This window comes from Leopardus geoffroyi, chromosome C2 (assembly GCF_018350155.1).
Source record: "Leopardus geoffroyi isolate Oge1 chromosome C2, O.geoffroyi_Oge1_pat1.0, whole genome shotgun sequence".
In the NCBI taxonomy this organism is placed as follows: Eukaryota; Metazoa; Chordata; class Mammalia; order Carnivora; family Felidae; genus Leopardus; species Leopardus geoffroyi.
This window is the reverse complement of record NC_059333.1, coordinates 133,587,010-133,601,986: the sequence shown is the minus strand read 5'-3', so window position 1 is coordinate 133,601,986 and position 14,977 is coordinate 133,587,010. Positions and strand designations below refer to the sequence as shown.

At 47.8% G+C, this 14,977-nt stretch overlaps 1 protein-coding gene across 2 annotated transcripts in view; it reads right to left on the bottom strand.

Annotated features, from left to right (window-relative positions):
* Positions 1 to 14,977, bottom strand: part of GALNT15 (polypeptide N-acetylgalactosaminyltransferase 15) — a 49,281-nt gene that overhangs the window by 18,288 nt on the left and 16,016 nt on the right. For both annotated transcript variants that reach the window (XM_045503704.1, XM_045503705.1), the window contains exons 2-3: positions 9,364 to 9,530; positions 6,514 to 6,718 (exon numbers count right to left, since the gene is read on the bottom strand). In XM_045503704.1, coding sequence (XP_045359660.1) covers positions 6,514 to 6,718; positions 9,364 to 9,530 — 372 coding nt within the window. The remainder of the gene's footprint in view (positions 1 to 6,513; positions 6,719 to 9,363; positions 9,531 to 14,977) is intronic.

Here is a 14,977-nt window from a genome sequence, read left to right as displayed (position 1 = left end):
TAGGCACATATCCAAAGTATTATGCATAATTTCAGAAGGTTCATGGGCCCCTGCTCTAGGGTCTGTTTCTTGTTCCTGTATCGTACAACTTGATTGGTTTGAGGAATCAGGTTTGCCAAGCCCCAGACGTGTCCCTGATGTTAATGCAAGTGTATGTGGGCACATGGTGTCTACAAGCAAATGGCAGTCCTGCGTCTAGACTTATTTGCTTGTTCATTTACTGATGGCTGTTGGTGACGGTATTTTATCCTTTTGTGTGATTGTTGTTTGTTTTGTTCTGCTTGCAACAGCCTGGGATATGACCTCAGGGAGGGTAATGTGGGAAACTGGTACAGGTCAGAAGCTTTTTTTTTATCTCAAATATAATTTATTGCCAAGTTGGCTAACATACAGTGTATACAGAGTGCTGTTGCTTTTGGGGGTAGGTTCTGTGATTCATCGCTTACATACAACTTCACATTGTAACTAGACAGGTGATCACTCAGGTGGTGTGCCAGGAGCTGATCTCCACCTAGCCAATATCTCAGTCGCATTGTTTTCTGTTTTGTCACAGGTTTTCTCTCATGGCTGTTACTTTTTTTTTTTTTTTTTTTTAATTTGAGACAAAAAGAGAGAGCATGAGTGGGGGGAGGGCCAGAGGGAGAAAGAGAAAACCTTAAGCAGGCTCCACGTTCAGCGTGGAAGCTGATGTGGGGCTTGATCTCATAACCTTGGGATCACACAAAATCAAGAGTCACGTTCAACTGACTAAGTCACCCAGGTGCCCCCAACTATCAGTTCTAAAATCTATGCCAGGAAATAGATCAGTCCTGAACTTGGGGGTGGCTGGGAGGTGCCACTCTAAGAGAAGAGAGATTCCTGGCAGGAGAGATGCCAGCCGCGCTGTGTTTTACACTTCTATTGATGTCCATCTCTGTTCCTTCCATCTTGGAGATGGCCAGGACTAGGGTAGCCCAGGCTACATGGAGAGGGCCAGGCTGGTCTTGGGACTCAATTATCTGTCCTCAAGTGACTGACGTTGGCATAAGAAGTCATGGGGTTTATATTTAGAGCAAGGACTCTGATATGGTTTTCCTGCCCTTTTCACATTGTTGCCTCTGGAAGGGAAGGGAAACTTAATCCCTCTGGGTCTCCACTATTTCTGGCATCCTGAATTGACCAAAGAAAACTGAGAGGCAAGATCAAGGAAGAAAGGAGGACACCCAACCCCCCCCTCCCAAGTCCCCACTTACGGCGGAGTGAACTGAGCAGATGGAATGGATTTGGCTCCGGGCAAAGCATTTTGTGGAATTTCAGAATCGAGAGCCAGGGAAGCCGTGTGGCTGAATCCTGAAGAATCCCCTCAAATTTGTGCCATCTTAGTAATCATAACAGGACAAGAAAGGAAATTGCATCCGAGCATCCATACAACTTGCTGGTCCTAGATCTTTGAGCTGTGTCCTTCCTTTTTAAAAAATTTTTTTTTCAACATTTATTTTTTGGGGGGGACAGAGAGAGACAGAGCATGAACAGGGGAGGGGCAGAGAGAGAGGGAGACACAGAATCGGAAACAGGCTCCAGGCTCTGAGCCATCAGCCCAGAGCCTGACGCGGGGCTCGAACTCACAGACCGTGAGATCGTGACCTGGCTGAAGTCGGACGCTTAACCGACTGCGCCACCCAGGCGCCCCAAGCTGTGTCCTTCCTGACAAAGGTATACATTACTTTTGACCAGAAAATGGGAACTCTGGAATTTATTGAATTTCTCTTTTTGCTCTGTCTTGCTGGAACCTCAGAGTCTATGCAAAGCTCGCTGTTAATAACTGTATCACCCCTCATATCCAACGTTACCTTTTCCTGTCTGAAATCTCCTTTTGCTTCTATCTTGACCAGACACTTAGGTGATTATTCACGAACCTAAGTGCCTTTTCGGTAGAGATTGAGGATAGCAGCTGCTTGACCACGGCTGAATTAGGGAGTGACTGTAGTCTAGTGACTCAAAAATGGTGATTTAAAAAAACCCAAACAGTCTTATATTTAGCTTTGGGTTTTGCACCTACAGATGTGTCTGGTGTTCTTGGAATACGCTTAACGCAACATGGCAAAGCTGCCTTGTTTGACTTGGAAGGAGCTCAAAGTGTCTGCTTATGCCATCATTCTCTCTTTCAAATTGAGCTTTAACTCTCAGGCAAGTACAAGGCTGATTCTCTCGTAAGCCTCTCTAAGTTCCAGGTCAAGCGATTGGGTTTCACAAGACACACAGAGGTAGGAGAGCTATCAACCAACACTGGTTGACTGTTGACTGTAATACATGAGGTCAGCTTAACTGGGGTTTCAACCTTACCAACCAAACCTAGTTTATCTGTAAGCCCTAGTTTATCTCATCCTTCTGCATTATTCCTGTGCTTCAGTGTCCCTCTAAGTCTATGATGACTACAGTCATTTTGGAAGTTCACCCAGATTCTCAGTGTTGGGGAAATTATCAAGGCTCTAAATTCTCTCGCCCCAGAGCTCTTGCTTCTCAAGGGTGACCCCAGGACTGCTGCGGCTGGCTCTTTCAGACTCTGTCATGCTGAGGGGTGTGGAGTAGGATGAGGGCTGGAGAATTTCCCAGGGATGTGAGACCAAAAGGAGGCTGCTCCCTTTGTGGGCTGGAGGCATCTTGGGCCCCTGCTGGTCCTCAGCGTGCACACACACACACACACACCACTTTTACACAGGATTCCTCAGACTGCTTTCCATCATTTAACCTCTTGCAGGGCAGAGTGGTTCTTGCTTCTCCCCACTGAGCAGGCCCAGCCCTGGCTAAGCACTAGGTGACCTTAAGAACTAGGTATCTTGGGGCGCCTGGGTGGCTCAGTCAGTTAAGTGTCCGACTTCAGCTCAGGCCATGATCTCACAGTCCATGAGTTCGAGCCCCACGTCAGGCTCTGTGCTGACAGCTCGGAGCCTGGTGTCTGCTTCAGATTCTCTGTCTCCCTCTCTCTGACTCTCCTCCATTCATGTTCTGTCTCTGTCTCGAAAATGAAAAAATATCAAAAAAAAATTTTTTTTTTAAATAATAAAAAAAAAAGAACTAGGTGTCTCTAAGATAGAGGACCAGACCCAATTTAAGTGGAAAACAACTTAACCTCTGGAACCAGCATCGCCCCTCAGGGGGTGTTGTCTTTGAGCACTTCACTAAGGACTGCCCCCTTCCCACTGGAAACCTTCATTTGTCTAGGGCCATGACTCTCACTCCATGGCTTGGGTACTAGAGCTGGCAGTTAGCACATGGCAGTTGACTGCTACCCTTGATCTTCACCTTTGTTACTTTACATGGAAACCAACCACCAGTCAGCACCTTTAATTCTGCTCTACAAAAACTGCTCTTTGAGTAACTCTGTCTGGGGCTGCTATGTACAGTTATGTGGGCTGTGCACTGCCCAAACTTAGAGAATGCCTCAAATACTGACGTTGGAAATTTGCATACCTATTTCTAAAATTTCTGGCAGTTATCATTAAGGTATGTTGTTCTACAAAATGAATGTATTATGACACATGTTCTGAGAAATGGGAGAAAAGGGTAATGAAGAAAGGAATCCTTTTACCAGTTCATACAAAGTTGCCATATGGCTCTCCATAGACCTGTTCTGTGGGCAAGGACAGAGAACCAGGGCTAGGAACCAGGCCTTGAACCCTCTGACCAGGTTGATGAGGAAGTTATGGCTCTTTGAAATAGTTGATTTATGGCTTGTTACACTGTTACTCATCATCCCACTCCATCTTTTTAATGAAAGTTCTTAAAGACCTTTTCTTACCTTCTGCACAGTGGATCCTCATCTGGTGACAGAATGCCTCTTGCCATGAACCTCAGCTGGGGACCCTTTCCTCTCTCAAAGAGCAGCAGCTATTAGGAACTGTGTCCACTGGCTTCTATGGCTTTGCTTTACACGAGGTGAGTGGCCACAGGAGGCCAGAGGAACACTTGAGCAAAGTTGCCATGGGAGTAAAACAAACCTTAAAAGGGGACCCACCTGCAGGTTTCAGAGTATCACTGTGTGCAGTGGAGAGAGATGAGAAATCAGACCCAAGAGAGGTAGCTTTTCTTTCAGACCCTCACCTGCAAAGGCCTTCAAGGTGAACACTAGGTCCCAGAGCAAATAGGGTGCACAGGAAGCTGTGAATGAGGTGTGGGGTCACAAAAAGATGGTCAAACCACAGAAGGGAGGGGACATGATGAGGAAGCCAAGCCAGAATGGGTCCGGGACCAGAGGCTGTGTGTGTGTGTGTGTGTGTGTGTGTGTGTGCATACGCACGTGTGCAAGAGAGAGAGAGAGAGAGAAACAGACAGAGAGAAGGTGGGAGAATGAGAGAGAAGGGGAGGGGGAGAAGTTTGATAAAGAGAAGAAGGGAAGAGCCCAGGAAATTAAAATTTCATGGACCCACCTCTTCACTGTGGAAGGTTTCTCAGGGAGCCCCATTTTATTTCTAGCTGAGGACACTGAGGTATTGCCAAGTCTTCCTCACTCAGCCTAGAGTGAGAAATCTCCAGATCTGTGAAAATGGCACCAATGTGAGAAGCAGACATGAGGGGTTTGTTCTAATCAATGTTTTAACACGTGTCTCACAACCAGGGTGGGGGGTGGGTATGACCAAATGTTACTCCCTGATCAGCTTCTCCGATTCTTTTTTTTTTTTTTTAATAGAGTTTATTTATTTATGTATTTATTTTGAGAGAGAGAGCAAGAAAAGGAGGGGGAGAGAGAGAGGGAGAGAGAGAGAATCCCAAGCAGACTCTGCACTGTCAGCACAGAGCCCGCTATGGGGCTCGAACTCACACACCATGAGATCACAAACCAGAGTCAGACGCTTAACTGACTGAGTCATACAGGTACTGCTCTCCAATTCTTGAAACAATTCCCAGACAACAAAAAGAGCAATGGACCCAGAGTTGGAACACCTGGCCCACCTGCAGAGTCTCCGTGTGCTCTTGCAGATCACTTCACCCCAGGGAGCCCCAACATCCCTCTCTGTGAAACGGGAGCAGAATTACCTGCCTGAGACATCTCACGAGGAGGGCAGGTCAATGAAGAATTATACGAAAGCGATCTGTTAGGGTTATGCATACATATGGCTTAATAATATACGACCAGGCTCCTAAATGTCTGCATAAAAGAAAACAGCCCAGGGGCGCCTGGGTGGCGCAGTCGGTTAAGCGTCCGACTTCAGCCAGGTCACGATCTCGCGGTCCGTGAGTTCGAGCCCCGCGTCAGGCTCTGGGCTGATGGCTCAGAGCCTGGAGCCTGTTTCCGATTCTGTGTCTCCCTCTCTCTCTGCCCCTCCCCCGTTCATGCTCTGTCTCTCTCTGTCCCAGAAATGAATAAACGTTGAAAAAAAAAAAAATTAAAAAAAAAAAAAAAAAAGAAAACAGCCCAGCTATTGAGTGCCTGTACGACCCTGAGGGGTCTCCTTGCCCTCCTAGGAACTCAGTTTTTTTCAGCAGTGCAATCCTGAGGTAGGATTAGATGGTTTTACAGGTCCCTCTGAGAGCCATCTGTCTATGATATAGGGATGGGAATTAGGCAGGGAATAGGCAGGACCAACTTTAGGTCCTGCTCCAAAGATACACGGTCCTTGTGATTTTGAGAGGAGAATCCAAGATGGCAGAGTTGCAGGGTTCGCGTGTTTGCTTGCCTTGGTCTTGGTGCTGGATTTATGCACGTTTCCTTTTCTTCTGAGATAATAGCCAGGGATGGGCAGTAATCTGCGTCATGGTCCTGCATAATTAATCCTTCTTGATTTCACTTGAGCTCTGATGGTTCTTTATTAAAAAGGAATTGCTGGACTATTAACAATTTGCATTGTGCTGCTTGAAAGCTCCTCCGTCTAGTGGAATATGCTAATTCCTCTACCTCCTCGTCCAGTAATGACTTTTTTTTATATGTGGTCGTCCTCAACTTCAAAGGAGACAGCGAACATTTACCAGGGGAAGGAATGCAAGAATAGAAGTCATAAGGCTTGGTTCTAGCATCAGCCCTGTCTGGCGGGGCATCATCAGAAGCAATCATTTGTTGAACCCCTACTGTGTAATAGGCCTCTGCAGACCCCACGGGCTGGTCCAAGGTGGGCTAGCCACCAGGTTTTGCTTTTCCTTAGTGGGATATTCAGGTTGAAGAAAATGGTCGACAAGACATGTTTAGAAACTGTATAAGGAGAGCAGGAAGTAGGGGAGTAAATGACAGTAAGATGGGGAAAGAAGAATGGAAAAATGGTTGCTGTTCTCCAGGCCCCAGTCTTTGTGTCTAGAAGGCAGAAAACAAGGCAGATGGACTGGAGAACCTCTAACTTCCCTTCCAACGTTACCTCCCTGTGCTTTTGAAAAGGCTCAAACTCAAACATCACAAAAAAAACCAATGACACATGCTGCTCTGTAATGGTGGAGGAGACTTGAGGACTTTTTCAGTGGTGGATAGATGTTCTGTGAGTGGCTGAGGCTGCCGATAATTTCTCCCAATCCCACGTCTTGCTCCCCAGACCTCAGGGGCGAAGTTACCTGTCACCAGCTATTCTGCTGAGGAGGGGCTCCAGCCAGCCCGGGTGGCACTCACAGTGGGAATCCATGAAGACCAGCACGTCCCCGGTGGCCCTGGTGGCCCCCAGCATCCGAGCCCCGATGGCCCCCAGCCTCTTGTTGCTCCTGAGCAACTTCACCCCCTCCAGCCTGGCCACGTATTCGCTGAGAGAAGACTTGAGTTGTCCTGGAATCGACAGAGTCATGGTCAGTGGGGTCACAGACACCACAGCCGGTGAAATTGTGACGACTGTCACTAGGATCACTATCAGCAATTCTCTTGGGAGCTGGGGTGAGCATAACGTCCTGAGACTCAGATACATTCCACTGTGGCTGTTGCTAGGATGTAAGTTGCTTAGTTAGTTTGGGGTGGGTCAGTATTCTCTCTGGTAAAAACCAGCAGAGATGGTGTCATAAAACCAGGAGAGGAGAGAAGTGGCTAACCTTCTCTAACTGCAGTAGCGAGGGTATGCAGATACTGTTGGTGCCCTACGCAGACGCCCTAGGGTCCCTTTTACTGGTCTGGTTTTGGTTTTCATGTACCCAGCAGCTGTAGGTTTGCTACTAATTGTAGTCTGCATCCTTCTCTGGAGACAGGCCCTTGGATATGGACCTGCCTCTCCTGTGAGTGCCGGAGAGTCATGCAGAACACCACCCTTGGCCCCACGTGCCCAGGGCCAATGACCAAACAGTGCAGGGTTACCAAAACCCGCTTTCTTGCCCCGAGGCAGGACAGATCCTGAGGTGCAGCTTGCACTGCAGAGCTGTCTGTGGGATCGGGCTGTGGCTGGACTTCATCTGAAACCTCATCTTGGTTTAGCTCCTTCCTCTGCTTCTCCTACTTCCCCCACTCTCCTACGGGGTTCCCCTGAGAGTGCATTGCCCCCCAGATCACGAGCACATGAATCTCATCTCAGGCTCCACTTCTAAGAAATCTGACCTAAGACAGTGGTTCAAGACAGAGGGTCCTTGAAGTGTGGCTGCTGGTAGGCCATTGGTGGTGCTGGCCAAAGTGGTCTCCTTGTAGTGGCAGGGGTGGGTGGGCAGCACAGTGGGTCGAAGAGAATGAGCCAGGAATCTAGACTTTCTTTAGGAACAATGATTCCATAGGGGATAAAGAATGAGAGAGGCTTCTTAGGTTTTTCATTTAAGATAAGAAAAGCTGTGTGTGTGTGTGTGTGTGTGTGTGCATGCACACATACGCCAAGATGAACAAGCCAGTGGAGACCAAAGGAATAATGTATTCAGAAAGAAGTAGCGTCCTCCATGAAGTCGTGGAAATGGGGCGCCCCTAATCACTGAACTAAGACGTTCTCAAGGGCAGGGATCGTACCTCACCCATTTCCACTGCTCTGAGCCCTAGCACAGGGCTGGCCTATGGTAGGCATTCAGTGCGTGTGTGTTGAACAGAACTAAGCCAAAGAGCATGGATTTCCTCAGTTCCTCAGCCCAGAGACAGTCTTGACAGGGATACACCCAGCCCTGCTGCTTTGGTGACTGGGTCTCCGGCGAGGGGAGGCTCAGGCAGTCTTTTTAAAGCTCCACCTTTTAAACAGCATGTGGCTCCCCAAGGAGACTTTTCTGCAGAGGAAACTGTCGAGCAGTGGATGGATTTCCAGTCACTTGGCTGTTGAATTTCTTGGTGGTAAAATTTTTTGCCTATTTATTACTTTATAATTATTTTTCTGGTAAGCTTATTAGCCCCAGGTCCATTCCCTAGAGAAGGACATCTATTAGCAAAGCTATTAAAATTTCTGAACTTGGATATGTGAAAAACAGCCCTATGGTGACTCCACTGTATTGAACACTGCTGGTTGTCTTATCCAACATTCATTCCCGCCCCCCTCCACCTTACTAGAAGAAGCTTGGCTTTGTTCAGTTCAGCTAAAAGCACTCACTTACCCCAAGACTCCCTTGCTACTAGTAATAGACTTTTGATCCAACACTGGTAGAAATACACAGAAATATGGGCCTGAAGCCCCCCAAAGAAGAGCAGTGTTCCTCAAAGTGCAGTACATAAACCAGCAGCATCCCCATCACCTGAAATATCGTTAGAAATGCAGATTCTTGGGCCCGATACCAGAATTGGGGGCTCTCTGGGGGAAAAGCTAGCAATCAGTGTTTTAGCAAGCCAGTGCTTGCTAAATCAGTGTTTAGCAAGCCCGGTGATTCTGATATACATTCAAGCTTGAGAACCGCTGAACCTTCTTCTGTCTCCATCATCTTTTAGTGACTCAGTCATGCAACGGGCTGGTCCCTAGTAGTGAGTTTCCTGTCAGTGTAAACATCTGAGCAGATTCTGTGAGTCTAGGCTCTGGGCCCGACTCTGCTGCGCTTGGCCTGACTCAGTCCTGGTCAAGTCTCATCTCTAGGCCTCAGCTTCCTCATGTGAAAAATGAATGGATTAGGCTAACCAAGAGTGATTTAATGACTAATCCGCTCAAGTGCATCACCCAGTGTCTAGGAGGCAGTGAGCACGTATGAATGGCCACCCTGCTGTGATTCTAGAGTGTCTTGGGAAGAAGCGTATTAGGATGTGTGGAGGTTGGGACTGGGAGATACCTCCCTGGGATCAGGCTGGAGTTACTTCCCGGGACTCTGGTTCAGACCTCTTTGCCTTGCTTGGTGGCTGTGCTCTCTATGCCTTCTCCCCTTATTTCCTTACTGGTTGCCCCTGGGGCTCTTCACTCATGAGTTACCTGCACCTGAATCCTCATCTGGAGGTATGCTTCTGGGAACCTGGCCTCCAGAGGTTCCAAACCCCAGTCTTTGCATGGGAACCCCCCCCAGGGTCCAGGTCCACCCGAAGAGCTGGGAGGAGCCCATAGCCACCTTGCTGGCTGAGGTCGTCCACCAGGATGATCTCCTTCAGGAAGGCCCTGGGCACTGTGTCAAGGATACTGTGCACGGTTCTCAGGAGGGTGGACCAGGCCTCGTCGTGGAAACAGAGGATGATGCTGGCTGTGGGCAGGCTCTCCTCGGGGTGCTGTTGTAGACACCTGAAGGGCAGAGAACCAGAAGAACAAAATAAACATTGGACGGCCTCTAACTCCCTCCCTAGGGCCTGACTGGAGCTGCTTTAACCAGACGGCTCACCCCCTCCCCCAACTTAGTAGCTGTCTCTCTGGGTTTGCTTGAAACTTCCATGTAAAGAGAACCCATCACACCCTCGCAGTGGTGCTATGATCTCCCAGTCCTCATATCCCAGGAGCATCTTGACAGTGTTTAATCCACGTCTCTCTCATAGCAGTTGAGAGGTGTTTCCACCACTCCCAGGAGACGGCTGTCCTAATCTGTAAAATGGGAATGAAGGACATCACGGAGCTGTTGTTAGGCTTGAATAGGACGAGGTACACAGTGCGTGTCTTATGAACACAAATTATCATTCATTGAAGGGCAGAAACACTATTCTCTTTATGTCTGCTTCCATACGGTCTAGCATAGCACCTGGCACATAATAAATGTTAAGTATTATTCTTGCAGAAGGACAAGGATTGAACATGTGCAAAGGCCAACAAAATGCCAGACCCTTTACATATATTACTGCTTGTTTACACTAAAATACATCTTTGGTTTGGGCTTTTACCCCCATTTTGGGGATAAGGAAACTGAGGCTCAGAGAATGGGCAAGACTTATCAAATGTCACAGTACCAGCAAGTGGCAAAGAGCTTCAAGGCTGTCGTGCCCTTTCCCCTCTGCTGGTTCGTGGCTGGACAGATGGGAGTGTGAGGAGCTACCTCCTCGAGGCCATTCGCAGGCCTGTCCGGTTCCCTCCTTCCTTTGCAGGTGAGCCCGATGCTTTGGATTTGTTTTGCCCTGCCTCTGCTGAGGGTTCCGACTGAGACCACAGTGGAATGAATTATAACAACAACGGGATGCGTGGAGCAGTGCGTGACTCACGACTCTTCACAGAGGCACTTGTTTTCCTAGGTAGCTTCTAAATGTCCCTCCGCGGAGGAGTATTTGCTTTTGAGTAGGGGTTATCTCAGGGACCTCAAACTTCCGACACCTAAAGGCAATTGTGATGGTCAAAGTGCATGCGGTTCTTAGTCTGACAGCCGGACTAAGGCTGGCCCCGCCTGAGAGAAATACCAGGCTGCCCCATTGGCTCACCCTCCCTCTGCCTGGCACCGTGCTAACCAAGGCTGAATCCCTCCGTGTGCAGGACACCCGCCTGTGACTCGGGAAAAATCCTATCGCAGGCGGTAAAGGGAATTGATAGGAAGAGCTTTAAGGTAACAGTAAAACAGAAATCCTAGATTTAAAAAAAAAAAAAGAACATCTCATCAACTAGCTGTGCCAGTTACTTTATTAGTTTCCGTATGTATGCACTATTTCTTTCCATAAAGGATTTGAAGTCACTCAAAAGGAATACGTACAATAAAATAATGGTAATATAAAAAAGTAAGGATGAAAATCAGGAGAAGGGAAATACAAGCAAGAGTAGAAAGTCAACATTTGGAGAAAGAACAAAAATATATAGGCCATCAGGGCCTTGGTGTTTCCAGAAAGAATTTTAAATGTGAGCTTCCTAGTAGCCAAAGGAAAACAGGAGGTTTATTCTGCAATGGAATTGACACCATCGGAGAGGTTACATCCCAGATTTTTTTTTTTTAATGTTTTTATTTATTTTTGAGACAGAGAGAGACAGAGCATGAACGGGGGAGGGGCAGAGAGAGAGGGAAACACAGAATCGGAAACAGGCTCCAGGCTCTGAGCCATCAGCCCAGAGCCTGACGCGGGGCTCGAACTCACGGACCGCGAGATCGTGACCTGGCTGAAGTCGGACGCTTAACCGACTGCGCCACCCAGGCGCCCCTCATCCCAGATTTTTTAAGGGAAGGTGACGTTCTTTCTAATACTTTTTTTAAAAATAACTTTTATTTTGAAATAGTTTAAGACTCAAGAAGTTGCAAAAATAGTACAGAGAGTTCCTGTGTTATCATCACCCAGCTTCCCCCAGTGATGATATGTTACATAACCATCCACCACGAGCAAAATCAGGAATTTCACACAGCTCAGATACTATTAGCTCAAATACAGACCTTATCTGAACTTCACCAGTTGTTACATCCAGCACTAGTTTTTAAGAGAAATTCCTAAGGACTTTAGAGAGGAGTCCCTAAATGGGTGACAGCGTCCTTAGCAGCATGCCTGTGACAAGTGAAATAATGAATTTTATACGCACTTTTACAGTCTGCTTTCAGGGCTGTTCAGATAACAGGTCCAAAGGGGAACCCATTCCCGTAAGGTTTTTGGAAGATAAAGGAGTCCCCAGCGCATATTGTGGGCTATGCGGAGGTATTTTACCCCTGCATCTCCTCCCCCCACTCCCCCTGCCTTTCTCCCCAAACCCCGGTGGAACTTTTCTCCCCCACCCCATGGACTTTGAGAATTTCCACTCTGCCCTCAGAATTGCTCTAGACCTGTTCACAAAGATTCAAAATTTCCTTTGTGTCCTCTCTATTTCCTTTGTGGTTGAGAGTGTAGGCAAATCCCGGAGTCCTAGGACGGGGGCATCTGGTGGCTGTGAAAAGAAATCATGCCTCCTTCGTGAATCCACTGGGTACTGAAAACATCACTAGGGCAATGGCTTGGGGTCGTGCTTGGGGACAGAGAGGCCTGCATATGGCATTCTTGAGGCTGCAGTTTTTTTGTTTGTTTTTAATGTTTATTTATTTTTGAGAGAGAGGCAGATGGAGCGAGAGCAGAGGAGGGGCAGAGAGAGAGGGAGACCCAGAATCCGAAGCAGGCTCCAGGCTCTGAGCTGTCAGCACAGAGCCCGACGCGGGGCTCGAACTCACAAACCATAGGATCATGACCTGAGCTGAAGTCAGACACTTAACAGGACTGAGCCACCCAGGTGCCCCGGGGGCTGCAGTTTTACCGGGACTGAAGTCTGTCACCTTGGTGCAGAACACAGCCTTGTCTTTTCTCTCCCCAGTCCATAGAATGTGAGCACTGGAAACAGCAGTGTGTGGTGCATATGTCCTTGAAGAAAGGTGCTTAAAGAGCTTATACTTTAGGATCATATTTAGATTTGAATCTTCACCTTGCTGCTTCCTAACCCCTTGGGTAATATACCCGATATTTATAAGCCTTCATTTCCTCATGTGAACACTGGATGATATTTACCCCTTGGGCCTGTTGTGAGAATGTAAGCCTTTTTTTTGAGCGTGTCATAGGCTTAACCTCAGTTTTCTCATCTGTAAAATGGGGTTGTTGGAAGGGTCAAATGAGTTAATACATATAAAGTACTCATAGTAAGAGTTCAATAAATGTTCATTTTTATTATTTCTTACAAGCCTCCTGTGTGCCAGGATACCTCACTACCTGAATTTGTTTGTCTATAAAATGAGGATACCACGTAGATTTACTTTACGGGGCTATGTAAAGATTATATAAACAAAGATGTGTGTTGTGTGCCTTGTCCATACAAGCTTTCAATAAATGGAAGCTGTTGCCATTACTCAGGTTAGTGTTGTGTGCGGGCTGGTTTCCGGTGTTGCTTTCTATCGTGGTAGAAGACTGGTCAGGTGTTCTAAAAATATGGACTGCTCGTACTTGTAGGATTTTCCCACGTGCTATGTCATTTAATGCTCACTCCCATCGCGGGGCTTTTGCATTGCCCAACTCCAGTGGGTGCCACGCTCATAGAATGCCACGTGATGGTGCCCCTCGGAGTTGTACAGCATGACGGTAGCATCCACCACAGAGGATTCCAGGCAAAGAAAGCCATATGAGTGATTGGAGTTCATCCAGATCCCCTGCCGGACCCACTCTCTGTAGAACACCAGCCTACAATCGCCCAGGCAGCCATTGGGAACAAGGGCCTCCCATCCCCTTTGTTCATCCAAGTGGCTTAGGTGGCTTCCATTTTGTTTTGTTAAAATACAGGATGAACTCTCCTCAAGAGAGTAAGGCTTGTGAGAGCAAGCATCCACTCACTCCTTAACTGACGTGAGTGTGTGAGGCTTGGGAGATTCTGATGGAACAGTAAGGAATGGTCCCGATCATGGGGCCCTGATCACCTGTGTCTGGGAACCCTGGGCCCCTGATGTCACCACGGGGATACTAGGTCCCTAAGGAGAGAGAGGGCACGAGGAAGGAGGTGGGAAATGGGGAAAGGAAGGCAGGTGACACTAAAAGCCTGCCATCTGCTTCACAATATACCCATGCTTCCTCCCCACCTCCCACCAATCTTACAGAGCTTTGGAGGGTGGAGAGCGAGGGGTGTGGTAGGCTAGAACTAGGGAGAGAGCTTGAGCAGTGATTCAGAGAAGTTGCTGGAAGCCTCTAAAAAGCAAGCAAGCAAACAAAACAAACCCTCTAAAATCCAGCCAACAAAGATTGTTAAAGGGGGGCCTTAAAGTTTATCTAGGCCACCTCCTCCTTGCAAGTGCTCCTTGGTTGGGTACAGAGTGAGCACACACTCAAACGTCCGCAGACAGTGGCATACATCCAGAGGACAGCAACCTGGCCCCATGGGAGCTGCAGTGAGCTGAAGATCACATGCCTCACCCACCACCCCCCCACCCCGCCGCCCTCCCCAAGAGCAGCCAATGTTACTAGGAGGAAATTCAGTCCAGTGTTGCCGGATCTTTCTGATTTTCAGGAAGAGCCATAAACCTGAATTATTTATGGGAAATCTCTTGGTTTGATTTAAAAAAAATTTTTTTTTGAGGGGTACCTGCGTGGCTCGGTCGGTTGAGTGTCCGACTTCGGCTCAGGTCATGATCTTGCAGTCATGAGTTTGAGCCCCGCGTCTGGCTCTGTGCTGACAGTTCAGAGCCTGGAGCCTGTTTTGGATTCTGTGTCTCCCTCTCTCTCTGTCCCTCCCCTGCTTGTGCTCTGTCTCTGTCTCAAGTAAATAAACGTTAAATTTTTTTTTTTTTTAATTTTTGAGAGAAGGAGAGAGAGAGCAAGAGGAGGAAAGGGGAAGAGGGAGAGAGAAAGAATCCCAAGCAGGCTCCCTGATCAGCGTGGAGCCCGACACAGAGCTCAATCCCATGACACTGGGATCATGACCTGAGCTGAAATCAAGAGTTAGACACTCAGCCGACTGAGCCACCCAGGTGCCCCAAATCTGTCAATTTTTAAATATTGGTCACTCTTCCAATATTAAAAAAAAGACTATGGCCTAGCTGGCTCAGTCAGTAGAGTATATGACTCTTGATCTCAGAGCTGTGGGTTCAAGCCCCATGTTGGGTATAGAGATTACTTACAAATAAAATCTTAAACAAAAACAACTGTGGCCAAACCACATGTCTGTGACAGGATACAACTTGTGAACTGTCATTTGGTGACATCTGAGTTACCCCTGACTCCTGTGACTCCTGTCTTTCATCCCAGGCAACAATTTGCCTTCTGTGCTTCTTTTCCCTCTAAGACCCTCGTGCTTGGAGCCAGCAAGCGCTATGATTAGAGCCCGAGCCGGGGTACTGG